This window comes from Salmo salar, chromosome ssa07, assembly GCF_905237065.1.
Source record: "Salmo salar chromosome ssa07, Ssal_v3.1, whole genome shotgun sequence".
NCBI lineage: Eukaryota > Metazoa > Chordata > Actinopteri > Salmoniformes > Salmonidae > Salmo > Salmo salar.
In genome coordinates this window covers 47,780,058-47,799,688 of record NC_059448.1, presented here as the reverse complement: position 1 = coordinate 47,799,688, position 19,631 = coordinate 47,780,058, and the positions used below count along the sequence as shown (strand labels likewise).

Below are 19,631 nucleotides of genomic sequence, written 5' to 3'. Positions count from 1 at the left end.
TTGTATGTCCTCCTTTACACTTTTCTTGTGAAATCTCAGTCATACTTCAGTGTGTTCTCAGATGTACAAACAGCCCGTCAGTGTTTGGATGTCTATGGCTAGTTCCCAAGAATGTTGTCTGTGGAATAAGGTAATGGAATCATCAATGCTTGCCCAGAATCCCTCTCTCTAAACTATTTAGGCCGAGCACCGTTCAAATCCCACAAGATGTATGATGATTTTAGAGTGTGGAACTCACCCACGCGAGAGTCTCTGTTGCCTTGTTATCGAAGCCCAAACTAAATTGCGTTGGCTATCTGGCATGGCGGACTCAGTCCCGATTAAGGCCCACTTTGAACTAGAGCTCCACGGCCCACATTTATCAGCCGACACAGTCCTGCCTTTCGCCCAGTGCTTCCCACTTCCCTGACAGCTACTCCAGCCTTTTGTGGAACAGATTGATCGCTATCCAGAGAGAGGATTTCACACTTTTTTATCGTCCCCCGTGGATAAAGGTACGGCCGAGCCGCCATCACCACCATCTAGCCCCGTCATATCTCTCCCTAGAACATAAAGACACCAGCTGGCTGAGGGTACACAGAATACAAACCCTTTCTCTCCATACTGAGTTAGGTTCCCATCAAGCAACAGTGAGACACTCCCCACATGTTGATATGAAAGCCCAAGCTGGAGCATCGCTGACAAGCCAGGCAGACCTGTACATATTTCCATTTGATATGAGTAGAGACAGTGAACTCCAGGGAGGGATGGAGGGGCGCCCAGGTGGGAATGAGTGAGAGAGATACAGACTTGCTAGCAGTGATGCCCAAATGATCCCTGGAGAGCTTCTGAGTGTGTGTGGAGACATGGAGTTAGGCCTGCATGAGTACCTCCACCACCTCCCGGATGAATGTAAATATACCATAATCCCATGCGGGCTGCCATCTTTAGGACGGGTGAGCTGAGGGTGAAAAGACAGGGAGCTCTCAGCTATGAACATCATTCTATCTATCACCCCCCTCTACCCTATTCCATGCAAGGTGAAAGTAATTCCAGGCAGGAATACGGCCCTGATGCAGTGCCTTCGGAACGTATTCAGACCCCTTGACTTTTTCCACATTTTGTTAGGTTACAGCCTTATTCTAAAATTGATTCAATTGGGTTTTTTCCTCATCAATCTACACACAATACCCCATAATGACAAAACAAAACCAGTTTTTTTTAATTGTAGCTAATTTATTATAAATAGAAAAGTGAAATCACTTTACATAAGTATTCAGACCCTTTACTCAGTACTTTGTTGAAGCATCTATGGCAGTGATTACAGCCTCGAGTCTTCTTGGGTATGATGCTACAAGCTTGACACACCTTCTCCCATTCTTCTCTGCAGATCTTCTCAAGTTGGATGGGGAGTGTTGCTGCACAGCTATTTTCAGGTCTCTCCAGAGATGTTCGATCCGGTTCAAGTCCGGGCTCTGGCTGGGCCACTCAAGGACATTCAGAGACTTGTCCTGAAGCCACTCCTGCGTTGTCTCGGCTGTGTGCATAGGGTCGTTGTCCTGTTGGAAGGTGAACCTTCACCCCAGTCTGAGGTCCTGAGCGATCTGGAGCAGGTTTTTAATCAAGGATCTCTCTCTGTACTTTGCTCCGTTCATCTTTGCCTTGATCCTGACTAGTCTCCCAGTCCCTGCCGCTGAAAAACATCTCCACAGCATGATGCTGCTGCCACCATGCTTCACCGTAGGGATGGTGCCAGGTTTTCTCCAGGTGTGATGCTTGGCATTCAGGCCAAATAGTTCAATCTTGGTTTCATCAGACCAGAGAATCTTGTTTCTCATGGTCTGAGAGTCTTTAGGTGCCTTTCAGCAAACTCCAAGCGGGCTGTCATGTGCCTTTTTACCGAGGAGTGGCTTCCGTCTGGTCACTCTACCATAAAGGCCTGATTGGTGGATTGCTGCAGAGATGGTTGTCCTTCTGGAAGGTTCTCCCACCTCCACAGAGGAACTCTAGAGCTCTGTCAGAGTGACCATCGGGTTCTTGGTCACCTCCCTGACCAAGACCCTTCTCCCCCGATTGCTCAGTTCTAGGAAGAGTCTTGGTGGTTCCAAACTTCTTCCATTTAAAAATGATGGAGTCCACTGTGTTCTTGGGGACCTTCAATGCTACAGAATTGCTTTGGTACCCTTCCCCAGATCTGTGCCTCGACACAATCTTGTCTCAGAGCTCTACGGACAATTCCATCGACCTCATGGCTTGGTTTTCGCTCTGACATGCACTGTCAACTGTGGGACCTTTTATAGACAGGTGTGTGTCTTTCCAAATCATGTCCATTCAATTGAAATTACCACAGGTGGACTCCAATCAAGTTGTAGTGTTAGATTGCTGAGGATTTTTAGAATAAGGCTGTAATGTAACAAAATGTGGAAAAAGTCAAGGGGTCTGAATACTTTCCGAAAGCACTGTATGTCTCTTGGAGAGCTGTGGCCCCTGTGCTTATGTGCCTTGGTTGTTGTGTGTCTCCTCCAGTGCATTGCCTCTCCATTGGTAATGGATGATGAGTGGGCTGACATTTGTTAAGTTGTTTTGTTACAAATGGCTAGCGACCATGTTTTTCACTGCCTCGCTGGCTGCTCGTACTTATCTGGTCTAAATAAGAAGCGCATCACACATTACGTCTGGGAGAGGAAATATCTTCTGTCCTCACTGGACTATAAAGTTGTGATGTGGTTAGGAGTTTGTGTCGACGCCAATGGATATGATTTGTTTTTCTTCCCATTCTGTCTCTGACCTTTTAAAGATGTACAGTCCTATCAATGTGACGAATAAGACAATTCTAGTGGGAATGCAAGTATCTATTTGTTGAGTGAGTGAAAGCAAACTTAATACACGCATATTGTACAGCTAGAAGTAGACTATGTGTGTCTTGTGGATGAGCTGCCGGTCTTGGAGCCTCATTTTCATTCTCCTCATGAAACCTAAATCGTCCCTGGTATATGAAGCCCTGTGACTTGTCTGCCCTGACCTTGGCCTCCTCTGAGCCTCCCCTCTCATCTAATGTGGAAGGGGAGCAGGCTTTTCCTGGCCACTGCTGACAGCATGTGTTGCTCTTTGTCTGTGCTGCGGTACAGCCTGCTGTAACTGGTACCACCCCGTCTCTGGGGGGGTGGAGGGAGGGAGAGACAGCAACATTCAATGTGAAATCATTGTGTAACATGTTGGGCCTTCCAGACATGCTGGTTACATTACAGTACAGTACATGTATACAGGGGGGCCCATTCCCTGACGCCTGTCCCTACATACCCACAGAGGAGTGGCCCATGAGAGTGGCTCTATGGTCAGCCAGGCAGGGGGGGTTTGGTCTGAGGAGATCAGAATTAGTTAGTAGGGATGTGACAGGCAGTAAATCTCAGGGCTGTAATTTCCTCCACTCAGATTAATAGCCCAGCCCCCAAGGGGCCTCTACAGTACAGCAACGACCACCCTTAGCTCTCCATCCAAAGGTCATTGTAATTCACACACACACACCCTCCAGCACCCCATCCCCCTATGTTGGCCTGCTCAGGCCCAGGCTTCTGGGGTGGGGGTGGAGGGGTTGACATTTCAGACCTTTGTCAGGTATTTGTGGCTGGTAATCGATGTGTCAGTTCGTCTCTCTCTAACGTGTCCAGCTCCATCCTTTATAAGTCATTCCTCACCCAGGAGGGCCTGCTTCACATGTCGCAGGCCTGGGAACATGGGAATGACTGGGAATGACTGGTCCTCTGGGACGAGTCTATGAACATATCTTCTGATCTATAGTGCTGAGGCATCCTGTCAAACACAACAGAGATATAGACATATAATCCCTAGACTTGAAAGGGAATCCCCATTCTAGGTATTCTATTTCTATGAGAGTCTTATTGAGTCCCAGAAGGACTGGATCTCCGTGTGAAATCAAAATGCTGCTGATCATATTGTTTAATTTCCCAATTAATATTGGAAGTCATGCTGTTTAAAAGCTGCTCAGAGAGTATCCCATTACGAATCTCATCACGGTCAATCTGGCTGCATAAAATCAATACACCACATAGCTGAGTGAATTCCAGCGATTCCCTGCTTTCATGGCCGGGTTCATTAAGTCACTAGTTAATTGTGAATGACTAATTGGTGGTGAGCTGATTATGCCCTAATGACTGACCTAAGGGCATTATTGTCATTAACGATGTATAATGATGTATACAGTACCAGCCAAAAGTTTGGACACACCTACTCATTCCAGGGTTTTTCTTTATTTTTACTATTTTCTACAATGTAGAATAATAGTGAAGACATTAAAACTATGAAATAGCACATATGGAATCATGTAGTAACCAAAAAGGTGTTAAACAAATCAAAATATACACTGCTCAAAAAAAATAAAGGGAACACTTAAACAACACAATGTAACTCCAAGTCAATCACACTTCTGTGAAATCAAACTGTCCACTTAGGAAGCAACACTGATTGACAATACATTTCACATGCTGTTGTGCAAATGGAATAGACAACAGGTGGAAATTATAGGCAATTAGCAAGACACCCCCAATAAAGGAGTGGTTCTGCAGGTGGTGACCACAGACCACTTCTCAGTTCCTATGCTTCCTGACTGATGTTTTGGCCACTTTTGAATGCTGGCGGTGCTTTCACTCTAGTGGTAGCATGAGACGGAGTCTACAACCCACACAAGTGGCTCAGGTAGTGCAGCTCATCCAGGATGGCACATCAATGCGAGCTGTAGCAAGAAGGTTTGCTGTGTCTGTCAGAGTAGTGTCCAGAGCATGGAGGCGCTACCAGGAGACAGGCCAGTACATCAGGAGACGTGGAGGAGGCCGTAGGAGGGCAACAACCCAGCAGCAGGACCGCTACCTCCGCCTTTGTGCAAGGAGAAGCAGGAGGAGCACTGCCAGAGCCCTGCAAAATGACCTCCAGCAGGCCACAAATGTGCATGTGTCTGCTCAAACGGTCAGAAACAGACTCCATGAGGGTGGTATGAGGGCCCGACGTCCACAGGTGGGGGTTGTGCTTACAGCCCAACACCGTGCAGGACGTTTGGCATTTGCCAGAGAACACCAAGATTGGCAAATTCGCCACTGCCGCCCTGTGCTCTTCACAGATGAAAGCAGGTTCACACTGAGCACATGTGACAGACGTGACAGAGTCTGGAGACGCCGTGGAGAACGTTCTGCTGCCTGCAACATCCTCCAGCATGACCGGTTTGGCAGTGGGTCAGTCATGGTGTGGGGTGGCATTCTTTGGGGGGCCGCACAGCCCTCCATGTGCTCGCCAGAGGTAGCCTGACTGCCATTAGGTACCGAGATGAGCTCCTCAGACCCCTTGTGAGACCATATGCTGGTGCGGTTGGCCCTGGGTTCCTCCTAATGCAAGACAATGCTAGACCTCATGTGGCTGGAGTGTGTCAGCAGTTCCTGCAAGAGGAAGGCATTGATGCTATGGACTGGCCCGCCCGTTCCCCAGACCTGAATCCAATTGAGCACATCTGGGACATCATGTCTCGCTCCATCCACCAACGCCACGTTGCGCCACAGACTGTCCAGGAGTTGGCGGATGCTTTATTCCAGGTCTGGGAGGAGATCCCTCAGGCGACCATCCGCCACCTCATCAGGAGCATGCCCAGGCGTTATAGGGAGGTCATACAGGCACGTGGAGGCCACACACACTACTGAGCCTCATTTTGACTTGTTTTAAGGACATTACATCAAAGTTGGATCAGCCTGTAGTGTGGTTTTACACTTTAATTTTGAGTGTGACTCCAAATCCAGACCTCCATGGGTTGATAAATTGGATTTCCATTGATTATTTTTGTGTGATTTTGTTGTCAGCACATTCAACTATGTAAAGAAAAAAGTATTTAATAAGATTATTTCATTCATTCAGATCTAGGATGTGTTATTTTAGTGTTCCCTTTATTTTTTTGAGCAGTGTATTTTATATTTCAGATTCTTCAATTAGCCACACTTTGCTTTGATGACAGCTTTGCACGCTCTTGGCATTCTCTCAACCAGCTTCATGAGGTAGTCACCTGGAATGCATTTCAATTGACAAGGTAGGGTTGGTATACAGAATATAGCCCTATTTGGTAAAAGACCAAGTCCATATTATGGCAAGAACAGCTCAAATAAGCAAAGAGAAATTACAGTCCATCATTACTTTAAGACATGAAGGTCAGTCAATACGGAACATTTCAAGAACTTTGAAAGTTTCTACAAGTGCAGTCGTAAAAACCATCAAGCGCTATGATGAAACTGGCTCTCATGAGGACCGCCACAGGAATGGAAGACCCAGAGTTACCTCTGCTGCAGAGGATAAGTTCATTAGAGTTACCAGCCTCAGAAATTGCAGCCCAAATAAATGCTTCACAGAGTTCAAGTAACAGACACATCTCAACATCAACAGTTCAGAGGACACTGCGTGAATCAGGCCTTCATGGTCAAATTGCTGCAAAGAATCACCACTAAAGGACACCAATAAGAAGAAGAGACTTGCTTGGGCCAAGAAACACAAGCAATGGACATTAGACCGGTGGAAATCTATCCTTTGGTCTGGAGTCCAAATTGGAGATTTTTGGTTCCAACAGCCGTATCTTTGTGAGACGCGGTGTGGGTGAACGGATGAGCTCCGCATGTGTATTTCCCACCGTAAAGCATGGAGGAGGAAGTGTTATGGTGTGGGTGGGCTTTGCTAGTGACACTGTGTTATTTATTTAGAATTCAAGGCACACATAACCACATTGGCTACCACAGCATTCTGCAGCGATACGCCATCCCATCTGGTTTGCGCTTAGTGGGACTATCATTTGTTTTTCAACAGGAAAATGCCCCAACACACCTCCAGGCTGTGTAAGGGCTATTTGACCAAGAAGGTGAGTGATGGAGTGCTGCATAAGATGACCTGGCCTCCACAATCACCCGACCTCAACCCAATTGAGATGGTTTTGGATGAGTTGGACAGCAGAGTGAAGGAAAAGCAGCCAACAAGTGCTCAGCATATGTGGGAACTCCTTCAAGACTGCCAGAAAAGAATTCCAGGTGACTACCTCATGAAGCTGGTTGAGAGAATGCCAAGAGCGTGCAAAGCTGTCATCAAGGCAAGGGTGGCTACTTTGAAGAATCACAAATATAAAATATTATTTGATTTGTTTAACACTTTTTTCGTTACTACATGATTCCATATGTGTTATTTCATAGTTTTGATGTCTTCACTATTATTCTTCAATGTAGAAAATAGTAAAAATAAAGAAAAACCCTTAAATGAGTAGGTGTGTCCAAACTTTTGGCTGGTACTGTATACAACAGATCTGAAACAGGACATGTAGTGTATAATTCCGATGCTGAAAGAGAGAAGGAACCATCTCTTGAGTACCATAGTATAATGTGTTTTCTTTATGGTGCCCTATTGTTATATTTGTACAGGAAGCACTGAACCATAATCTACTGTCTGTATCATTAGTTAGTCCCAGTACGTCATTCAATGCAAATATTTTGTTCACCTTGAATTCTGTTAAATTATGAGCAAATAGTTGTTCATCTAGAACAGATTTAACATCTTACCGCCTATAAAGGAAATGGAGTAGTCTTCATATTGCGATGTTATCTGGTTGAGCAGTTTATATCCTGAAGTGGCTTTTGTACCAGACTATTGTCTATTCTGTACATTACTTTTCTGGGAATCAGTTCAAATGATGAGCCCAAAATCCCAAAATAATCATGCTTTACAAAGTTGTTGTGAAACGTATTGGTTTAACCTTGTTATATATACCGTGTAATCGTTTAGATTCATACAGCGACCGTTTGTCAGAATCCATTTGTTGTTACAGGAGCAGAAGAGATGCATCATTGAAAAACCCATTTTGAAAATCACAAGTGAATGGCAGTTGTTGTATAGTGATGCTTGTCTCCTATGCACACTGTAGTTATAGATCTGTGAGGGTTCATCAACTGCTCAGTGCTTATACAGATTACCTTCTTGAATATTTAAAGGTGAGGAAATGAGCCTGAAATGAGCCTGCTCGTTGGGCTGAAACTCATTGTGCTGTGGGGCGTCCTCTGGGACACCCTGGGTATTCTCTCTGGCTGCCTGGCTGGCTGGTCAACCGATGCTGGCTCAGGTGTCCACTTAACTGGCTTCTCATTGACCAAGGGCTGCCCTTACAGAATAACCTCTGCATCCCTACTGTTTCAGCTGTAGCTGTAAGCCTTATCTTGGAAACTTAAAGTACAGGATTAATGAATGTATCCTGTACTTTGATATTTGCCCATGTGAATGTCTATATTGATATAACAATACAGAGTTACAGGTTATAGTAGGGTTTTTATTAGACTCTTTTGTCTAGTAAAGGAGGAGATGATAGGACATGTACAGTACAAACACTGTACCGGTGTGATATATGTGCCTCTTTCACTCCGAGCTATCTCTGAAAGGTAGATAGTGAGAACATTGTCTTCATCATATATTTATAAGCTGGCTGATTCTCATGAAATTTGTTTTACCATGGCAGTAGCAAATTGAGTTTGAAAACCATGATGCATCTTCAACAATCAGTCTATCCTTTATAGACTGCCCTGTCCTCTCTCATAGTAGATTAGGTACTGTACATATAACAGCAGAGATATTGAAATATTGAAGAGATAGTCGAGCACTGTGATAAAACCAGCTGTACTATATGAAGAGTGGAGATTCTGTAGTTCCTGATAAGTAAAGTATACAGTTGAAGTCGGAAGTTTACATACACTTTTGGCTGGAGTCATTAAAACTCGTTTTTCAACCACTCCACAAATTTCTTGTTAACAAACTATAGTTTTGGCAAGTCGGTTAGGACATCTACATTGTGCATGACACAAGTCATTTTTCCAACAATTGTTTACAGATAGATTATTTCATTTATAATTCACTGCATCACAATTCCAGTGGGTCAGAAGTTTACATACACTAAGTTGACTGTGCCTTTAAACAGCTTGGAAAATTCCAGAAAATGATGTCATGGCTTTAGAAGCTTCTGATAGGCTAATTTACATAATTTGACTCAATTGGAGGTGTACCTGTGGATGTATTTCAAGGCCTACCTTCAAACTCAGTGCCTCCTTGCTTGACATCATGGGAAAATCAAAAGAAATCAGCCAAGACCTCAGGAAAAAAAAATGTAGACCTCCAGAAGTCTGGTTCATCCTTGGGAGCAATTTCCAAATGCCTGAAGGTACCACGTTCATCTGTACAAACAATAGTACGCACGTATAAACACCATGGGACCACGCAGCCGTCATACCGCTCAAGAAGGAGACGCGTTCTGTCTCCTAGTGATGAACGTACTTTGGTGCAAAAAGTGCAAATGAATCCCAGAACAACAGCAAAGGACCTTGTGAAGATGCTGGAGGAAACAGGTACAAAAGTATCTATATCCACAGTAAAACGAGTCCTATATCGACATAACCTGAAAGGCCGCTCAGCAAGGAAGAAGCCACTGCTCCAAAACCGTCATAAAAAAGCCAGACTATGGTTTGCAACTGCACATGGGGACAAAGATCGTACTTTTTGGAGAAATGTCCTCTAGTCTGATGAAACAAAAATAGAACTGTTTGGTCATAATGACCATTGTTATGTTTGGAGGAAAAAGGGGGAGGCTTGCAAGTCGAAGAACACCATCCCAACCGTGAAGCATGGGGGTGGCAGCATCATGTTGTGGGGGTGCTTTGCTGCACGAGGGACTGGTGCACTTCACAAAATAGATGGCATCATGAGAAGGAAAATTATGTGGATATATTGAAGTAACAAATGGTCGCAAATGGGTCTTCCAAATGAACTATGACCCCAAGCATACTTCCAAAGTTGTGGCAAAATGGCTTAAGGACAACAAAGTCAAGGTATTGGAGTGGCCATCACAAAGCCCTGACCTCAATCCTATAGAAAATGTGTGGGCAGAACTGAAAAAGCATGTGCGAGCAAGGAGGCTTACAAACCTGACTCAGTTACACCAGCTCTGTCAGGAGGAATGGGCCAAAATTCACCCAACTTATTGTGGGAAGCTTGTGGAAGGCTACCCGAAATGTTTGACCCAAGTTAAACAATTTAAAGGCAATGCTTCCAAATAGTAATTGAGTGTATGTAATCTTCTGACCCACTGGGAATGTGATGAAAGAAATAAAAGCTGAAATAAATCATTCTGACATTTCACATTGTTAAAATGAAGTGGTGATCCTAACTGACCTAAGACAGGGAATTTTTACTAGGATTAAATGTCAGGAATTGTGAAAACTGAGTTGAAATGTATTTGGCTAAGGTGTTTGTAAACTTCCGACTTCAACTGTATATACACATCTTTGAGATCACACAAATAAGGGTTTGGGATTTTGTCTTAATGTCTCTTGTTGAACGCCTGGGTGGTTCCCACAATCCTCTCTGATCGGCATTATTAAAGTTGTGTTGCGTATAACAATAGCTCCCTTCTCAACTCAGAGTTTGTTGTTGTCATGGCTTGCATGATTTGTTTGTTTTTTCAGAGAAAAGGGCATCTAGAGGTTATTTACTCTGTTTGTCTCATTTTTAAGCTTCTGCTAGGGTTTGGAAGTTAAATGTACTATAGTAACTCAATTTTTCAACACCCTCTCTCTCTTCTTGAAGACTCCTACTGGCGTGCCCACGGGGGTATTGAAGTATTTCCCATCGCTTCCAGCACTCTTTTTTATCATACTTCTCCATATTCAATACATTGCCTTGTGTTGAAGCCTCTGAATCATGATCTACTGGTGCCTCTCCAAATGACTGATGCCCGTATACTTTGGGCCTTGTTTTAGTCTAGTATCATAAGCCTCCCTGTCCTGAGCTGAATGTCAAACGCACTCACAGACGCACATAGGCTGTCTTTGGATCACACACCCCATGAGGAAACTCCCAGTGTTCCTCCGTTTCATGTCTGTACTGACGTGCTCCTTATCTCCTTTCAATTAGAGCTTCACCACCGAGGGATGGGCCTGACATACTGTAGTCATTATAGGCTCGGCGCTCAGGTAATGAGAGGAGAGCGAGCAGTATACACAACTGGGTCCACTTCCTGGATAGAGTTAGTTCTATTTTTTCTGCTCTCTTCAGTTTTTCTGCTCTCTTGGCCTGACCGGGACAAACTGTTGGCCCTAACTATATAATTGGGACCATGAGTTTTTACTGACAGGGAAATACTTTATACTGCACGTAACTCATTAAGTAATCCATCTTATAAAGTAAACCCTCTACCTTAAACCCCCCTGTTCCCCCTCCTACAGCCTAATTTAGAACAGCAAGGCTCACACTGTCTTGATGCTAATCTCGTCTCCCACAGACTCACACCTCTGAAGTACAGACTGAGACAGCGTTCGTTCTGATCAACACCTCCCAATTATCACTTACAGCAGCTTGTCGGGGGCCTTGGGTGACGCAGGAGTACAGCCGAGCTGCGTAAGAGCAGCGTTTGAGCAACGTTTGCCAGCACACAGAGGCCCCTAACATTCTCTTCCCAATCCAGGACCCCTCTCTCTTGCTTTTTGGGCCCCCTATGCCCCTGGTTTTGGCCCCCATTAAACTGTACACTCTTAGAATTAAGGGTGACTTGAGGAACCCTGGAGTTCCTCAAGGAATCATTGCAGTCAATGCATTCATATTTTCATCTTTGGTTGGTTGAGAGTTTTTGGAGGAACCTTTTAATATTTCAATGTGTAGCGTGCGAGCACTTTAAATTTATATCGCCATTGGATTTGTTGCGCTGCCAGACTCAGAAGATATGTGGTTTTAGGCGATGGCTACATGGGTTAGACTGTACGATGAAAGCCACGCCTCCAATAAGCTACACCTCTTATCTTCTGATAGGCTGCTGCTACAATATATATTTTTAAAGTTCCAAATTGAACCCCTCCCAACACAAAAAGGTTGAACCTTTACACAGAGATTCTTCAAATAACCTTTTCAGAGGGCTTCCTCAAGGAACCTTTTTGACCTGAAAAGGTTCCCTTACAGTGACCACAAAAGGTTCTTCAAGTCTCCTTTATGTCTAAGAGTGTACTGGATATAGGTAGCTAGTTAGATGTGGTTCCCACTGGATCTGTGCTTGTATAACCACAGCAGATGTTGAAGGTCTCTGTAAGTGAAGCAGAAAGATTGGGTTATCCCGCGAGCGTGTGCATCCCTGTACACTCAGGGGCTTTGCACTCTCTTTCACCTATCTCTCCATCTCCATCTCTCTCTGCCAGTGGGCTACTTTGGTATCTGGACACTTCTGGATGAATTGCTTCCAATGAGAGGCGAAATCCCCAAGTGAAGAAGCTCATCATTGTCTTCACATCCCCTATGCTCTCCTCCACTTCACCTAGCACCTTATTTATGAGGCCTTTTCCTAGGAATATAATATCACCGTTCTACATGACTTACTGGAGTGGATTGAGACACATTGTTTGTGGATATGAATCATTTGAAACGGTAGGGACATTAGAAATAGTTTTTGCTTTCTGATAGTTGAAATACCATGTTACGCTCTGCCTGACGTGCGTGACGGAGGCGACCGTGTTTATATCACCAAACTAAAAACGAAACAGTGTAATGTTCACTTTGATGACACAGTGACTCACCATATGTGGCCGGGGACAGAAAACAACTCCGGGATATTGAATATAAATGTAAACAACGTAAGCAGAATCACTCGTTTAAATGACTCTGTATTACACCTGTAACTAGATCAGCCTCTACAACCGTGACCTACATTACAATCTTTAGATATAAACCACAAATACATCAGCTAGTTTGGTCCTGAAGTGTTATCTTGGTCGTTTGATGAGCGTTGCCTGTGCAAGCCGTGTGACTTTCCCCCCCCCACCCACCTTTTTCGCTTTCCTTGCAATCCGTGTGATGGTTTGGATGCGAGACCATGCCGTTAATTAAATAGTGTGAGGACGTGATCAAACCGAGCCAAGTCGAGCAAACACCCATTCAGGCCCGCATATCCACAATGTACTGCTGCTTTGGCTTCCTGTTTGATCATATTCCTACTTTCTGAAGAGTGTATTACAGATGAGCTGTGTTTGAATACCCATACTAACATACTGTATACACAATGAGTATATACTACATACTATTAGGGTGTGTTCGTAAATTCAATCTGGAGTGCCAGTGTGCACTCTGGGTTTTCTTAAATCAGAGCGTTTTGCTCTCCTTTCAGAGCGCAATGGGAGTCAAGCACCCAAGCTAACGTTGGCTAGCTACTTCCAGACACAAATGAGAGAACACCTCACTCTGACCATTTTACTCTCCCAAGAAGAGCTGGTTAGACTGTTTTCATGTTATCCAGAGCGTCGGTGACTAACTGTGCTGCTAGCAACAATTTAATTACGCTTTTTTTTGCCGATGTTTACTGGCACCGGTCATATTCAATGGGTGTTGAGTGTTCCTAAATTCATCAGTTATTCTGCGCTCTGGCACACTCAGACGAGAGTGCTCTGAAATCGGAGTAGATAACCAGAATTAACAATGTCAATTGTAATGCACAACGACTATACAATTTAGCTAAGAATGATGTGAATAATCAAGTCAATAAACGTTAGGTAGTTAACGTTAGTTAGATAGCAGATAGTTAATATACTACCTGGCAAGTTCGATGTATTAGTAGCCAACTAACGTTAGGTAACTAGCTAACATACCGGTACATACTGCTGTAATGCTATGTGGTTCGTAAGGATAGCGTAGCTAACAAATTGTCAGTCAACGTAACTTATTTGAAAAGTCATGACTTTATTACATTGCTCAACATTTTCTTAACATTTGTCATAATTAGTTAAAGCAATTCATTTGTATCTGCTCTCATCAGACTTCGGCTGCATATTTTCTGCCATTTTCTTCAAATCTGAAAACGTTGTGAAGCCTCACACATTTTCTGAAGAATTGCATTGTGTGCCCTAAAAGCACGGAAATAGTGTACACTGCTTGTATAATTTGTATTTTGACGAATTTAGTACGACATCCGGGAACTTTTGGCACACTAACTATATCCATACTATGACCAATAAGCATACTATATACTAAATTCACGTCACAAATAGTACAGTTAGTGTGGTTAGTATGAGTATTTGAACACAGCTCTGGAGTTTGTGTGGATGGGCAATTTATTGGACGTTTTTGAAGTCTCCTCTTTTTTAATGGTGCTTTTCTTTAGTGCTTTCAATAGCAATCCTTCTCCAGGCTGGCAGTGTTGGCCTTTAGGGAGAGGCAGTGTTTAATAAAAGCATGTCAGGACCCTGTGGACCAGATCATTTCATTTTGAAGGAGGGATTGATTTGGGTGAGACAGCTGGTTTATCAGCTCAGACAGTTAGAACTGGAGTGAGAGATAGAGAGATAGAGTGTGTGTGTGTGTGTGTGTGTGTGTGTGTCAGAACTTGTACTGTACCCCACAGCCTTTTCTCCACCTGCCACGGTTCTGTTCGGCCACCCGAGCAGAAGTCAGTGTGTGTTCGTCAAGGTGGACAGACGCATAAACATGAAACTGCAACCTCTCTCTGCTCTCTCAGTGATTTGTTGCACTAGGGGAAACATGGTAACATTTAGTAAAAAATACATGTTTCTCTGACAATGGCTGTACTAAGTTGACATGACTTTTAATTTAGCTCAGAACTCTAAAATGTCTGGTACTTGAAGGATGTTGTGTATTGAGATGGAGCAGAGGGATAGGGTCATGTGGTGGTCTCTCTGGCCTTTGAGCCTGTCTGTTTCAATGACCCTGAATGTCACGCCCTGACCTGAGAGAGACGGTTTGTTTCTCTATGTGGTTAGGTCAGGGTGTGATATGGGGTGGGCATTCTATGTTTTGTATTTCTTTGTGTTGGGCCGAGTATGGTTCCTAATCAGAGGCAGCTGTCTATCGTTGTCTCTGATTGGGAGCCATACTTAGGCAGCCTTTTCCCACCTGTGTTTTGTGGGTAGTTATTTTCTGTTTTGTATTTCGTTACCTGACGGAACTGTTTGGCGTTTCGGTTTGTTTCTTTGTTCTAGTGTTTTCATTGTTTAATAAACCATAATGAACACTTACCACGCTGCGCTTTGGTCCCCTCTCTACGACAGCCGTAACACTGAAGGACAACTTGGAGAAACAATGTAATTGCAAAGTAAATAAAGACTGTGCAGTTATATCAATAAATAGATTTAGGAAAATACCAATATAGCAACATGCAATTTCATATCTGAAGGACTTTATAGAGCCCAATACAATACCCAGCAATAATTCGAGGGCCATTGCAGCACAGGAGTAAGAAAAATCGATGCATCTTAATGCGGTCTCATTGTCATTGAAGGGCAAGTTACATACTCCCAATTCCCCCATCTCTAAACACAAAGGCACACACACACACACACACACACACACACACACACACACACACACACACACACACACACACACACACACACACACACACACACACACACACACACACACACACACACACACACGCACACTCATACACAAACACACACACACCTTCCACGTCATCATCACCCCCCTCTGAGCCCAGCCTCATGTTTGTTGATCGTCCACTTGTTATTGACTTCTCACCTCGGAATCAAATCAAAACTCCAACCCGTCCTGCCACTCAAAAGGCCCACAGTTTGTAGTTTGTATGTTTTATATCCTCTACCTGGCCACTGTGCCCCCCTCCAAGACCTGTCGGCTCCCAATGTGTTTCATTTATGACAGGCTGAAGGTTTGAAGTCATGTCGATGTCAGTCATTCTGTCAAGGTTGTTTACCTAAATGTACCAACACCAGAGAATACAGTAGAGTCTAGACAACACTTAGGGTGAGTGAGTAACAAAGTAGCACAGAAAATGGTTAGAGACGCCCACACTTCCCCCGCAGTCACCCCGGCCAGAGAGAGTGTTTTTGGGATAATGACGGGTCGTATAGTGGACCTGTGGACCTCGGTCCTGCGAGGGTAATTGGCCCGTTGGTTCTGTGGCATTTAAATCCAGCCGTCAATTATCCATCTGCTGAGAGACGGATGGACGGGCACAGGCAGTTAGTAGAGAGAGACAGCATGCAGAGCTACAGCTATCAGATAACACACACCTCTATTCTGACTCTGTAAGGTTAGAGTTTAGGAACTCCTGATTCAGGTGTCTGGATGCCTGCTGTGTTATTTTTATATGACAGCGTCTCACTAAGGAATACTTACAGAAGTTAGTTTGTGGCCAATTTAGCTGTACAGGAGCGTTATTGTTCTCTTTATTGATCGACTGAAATACTGACTCCCATCTTATTTCAAAGGGTGTTACACTGACCAGTGGACAGTGACTGCCTTCCATGCTTGGTTTGTAATGCTGGCCTGTGCAGTGATTCTGCCACCACACTTCTTTTTGCTTCGTGCTGACAGTACAGTACAGTAGTCATGCTTAAGTCCACTATGGCTGGCCTTGTGCCCACTAGTCTCCTCGGGGGCCAATCCTCTTACAGCCTGTGTGTAGAGATTACCATTAGCACGTTCACGTTATATTCTCTGACGAACCGAATTTGTACTTTTCCCAGAACCCACAGGTTTTAACCTGTTTTCGGTGGTGGTGGTGGTGGTGGTGGTGGTGGTAGTGGTGGTAGTGGTAGTGGTAGTGGTAGTGGTAGTGGTGGTGGTGGTGGTGGTGGTGGTGGTGGTGGTGGTGGTGGTGGTGGTGGTAGTGGTAGTAGTAGTGGTGGTAGTGGTAGTGGTAGTAGTGGTGGTGGTGGTGGTGGTGGTAGTGATGGTGGTGGTAGTGGTAGTGGTGGTGGTAGTGGTGGTAGTAGTAGTAGTAGTGGTGGTGGTCTGGAAACACATCGTCAAAGTCTGGGATATCCTCAGTAAGATCAGGGAGTCAGTTTGTCTAATTTAGCCTACAGTACAACCCAATGGGGAAAAGAAACATCAGGGAACCAGAAAACCATCAATAACATAAAGAGATAATTACAGAAGGCTCTTTTCCCTTTGGATTGGGCATGATTAACAGAGTTTTTCAACTATGTCTGTGAACTGTGGGCTAGTCCACTGAGTATGACATGGGAGTGATGGGGTGGGGTGGGGTGGGGTGGCGGGGGCTTGTTTAATGACTGTCTCCTATTTACTAACGATATTGTGCAGTATGGATGCCAATGACATGGATGTTTTTGTGCGAACTGTTTTCTGGGTTGTGGTGATGAAGATGAAGATGAAGATGTATTGTGTGTTATGGATGGTGCTGTGATGCTGACCTCTATGTTCTGTGTTGTTGCTGTACAGGAGTTTGCAGCCCTGACCAAGGAGCTGAACGTGTGCAGAGAGAACCTTCTGGAGAAGGAGGAGGAGATCTCTGAGCTCAAGGCTGAGAGGAACAACACCAGGGTACGTGGAGAGGAGACACAAGAACGTGCGCACGCACAGACACACACACAGACACACACACAGACACACACACAGACACACATTCTTTCTGCCCAATTCTAACATTGACCTCAACCAGAACGGCTCAGAGTCTATGGAGATCAAATCAAATCAAATTTGTCACATGCGCCGATACAAATGTAGACTTTACCGTGAAATGCTTACTAACAAGCCCTTAACCACCAGTGCAGTTCAAGAAGAAGAAAATATTTACCAAATAAAAAGTAATAATAAAAGTAACACAATAAGAATAATGAGGCTATATACAGGGGGCTCCGGTACCTAGTCAGTGTGCAGGGGTACAGGCTAGTTGAGGTAATCTGTACATGTAGGTGGGGGCAAAGTGACTATGCATAGGTAACAAACAAACAATGTTTTCATCTGTTGACGCAGTTGACTGGTGATCTGTAACATAGGTCAATGGAACCGGTCGCCTGCATTTCCCCTGGGGATAGATTTGGACCCCATATACATTGGAGCTAACTCTGAATTCCATTTCCGATAGTACCCTTTCATTAAGCAGAGTAACCAAACTCTGCTATTGACAGATAAGGCTGCTCTTTTCCCACCAGGCTGTATAATGGGAGACTCACATAGTCACACTGACTGACTGCAAACCACCAGTCTGCCAGAGAGGATTTTAGCACTGCCATTTTAGTATCCCTGTCACTGCTCTGCCATCTCACCAAAGAGAGAGAGAGAGAGAGACAGAGAGAGAGGGAGGGAGAGCGAGAGAGGGAGAGAGATACAGAGAGAGAGAGACACAAAGAGAGAGACAGGGAGAGATGGAATTTAGTCTCTCTCTCTCTTCATTGTCACCTTGAATCCTCTGCAGAGCGATTATGAGGCAGACTTTTAATAAATCAGCTTTTTTTGTTGTAAAGGTTTTAAAGTTTATAATTAAATCTTTGATGCCAGGTGCATCCAATCAGTGGGTTGGAGGGCTGACAACAGAACAGAGGATGGTGTACCTCTAGGTTTTAGGCCTAAACACTGTAAGCTGGATAAACCATGCAGGGTAGAAGCACGATAAGAGAGAAATGATGAGTCATAGAGAGTGGAGAAGGAGGAGAGAGTGTGTGTGTAGGTTATAGAGAGAGGAGAAGGAGGAGAGAGTGTGTGTGTAGGTTATAGAGAGAGGAGGAGGAGGAGAGAGTGTGTGTGTAGGTTATAGAGAGAGGAGGAGGAGAGGGTGTGTGTAGGTGTAGGTTATAGAGAGAGGAGGAGGAGGAGGAGTGGGTGTGTGTAGGTGTAGGTTATAGAGAGAGGAGGAGGAGGAGGAGAGGGTGTGTGTAGGTTATAGAGAGAGGAGGAGGAGGAGAGGGTGTGTGTAGGTTATAGAGAGAGGAGGAGGAGGAGGAGAGGGTGTGTGTAGGTTATAGAGAGAGGAGGAGAAGGAGGAGGAGGAGAGGGTGTGTGTAGGTTATAGAGAGAGGAGGAGGAGGAGGAGAGGGTGTGTGTAAGTTATAGAGAGAGGAGGAGGAGGAGAGGGTGTGTGTAGGTTATAGAGAGAGGAGGAGGAGGAGGAGAGGGTGTGTGTAGGTTATAGAGAGAGGAGGAGGAGGAGGAGGAGGAGAGGGTGTGTGTAGGTTATAGAGAGAGGAGGAGGAGGAGGAGAGGGTGTGTGTAGGTGTAGGTTATAGAGAGAGGAGGAGGAGGAGGAGAGGGTGTGTGTAGGTTATAGAGAGAGGAGGAGGAGGAGGAGAGGGTGTGTGTAGGTGTAGGTTATAGAGAGAGGAGGAGGAGGAGGAGGAGGAGAGGGTGTGTGTAGGTTATAGAGAGAGGAGGAGGAGGAGGAGTGGGTGTGTGTAGGTGTAGGTTATAGAGAGAGGAGGAGGAGGAGGAGTGGGTGTGTGTAGTTGTAGGTTATAGAGAGAGGAGGAGGAGGAGGAGAGGGTGTGTGTAGGTGTAGGTTATAGAGAGAGGAGGAGGAGGAGGAGTGGGTGTGTGTAGTTGTAGGTTATAGAGAGAGGAGGAGGAGGAGGAGAGGGTGTGTGTAGGTTATAGAGAGAGGAGGAGGAGGAGGAGAGGGTGTGTGTAGGTTATAGAGAGAGGAGGAGGAGGAGGAGGAGTGGGTGTGTGTAGGTTATAGAGAGAGGAGGAGAGGGTGTGTGTAGGTTATAGAGAGAGGAGAAGGAGGAGAGAGTGTGTGTGTAGGTTATAGAGAGAGGAGGAGGAGGAGAGAGTGTGTGTGTAGGTTATAGAGAGAGGAGGAGGAGAGGGTGTGTGTA

The 19,631-nt window shown here is 44.8% G+C and overlaps 1 protein-coding gene across 13 annotated transcripts in view; it reads left to right on the top strand.

The window, feature by feature from the left end:
• Positions 1-19,631, top strand: part of LOC106609381 (liprin-alpha-2) — a 207,449-nt gene that overhangs the window by 125,065 nt on the left and 62,753 nt on the right. For all 13 annotated transcript variants that reach the window (XM_045722130.1, XM_045722136.1, XM_045722132.1 and 10 more), the window contains exon 3: positions 17,260-17,361. In XM_045722130.1, the coding sequence (XP_045578086.1) occupies positions 17,260-17,361 (102 nt within the window). The remainder of the gene's footprint in view (positions 1-17,259; positions 17,362-19,631) is intronic.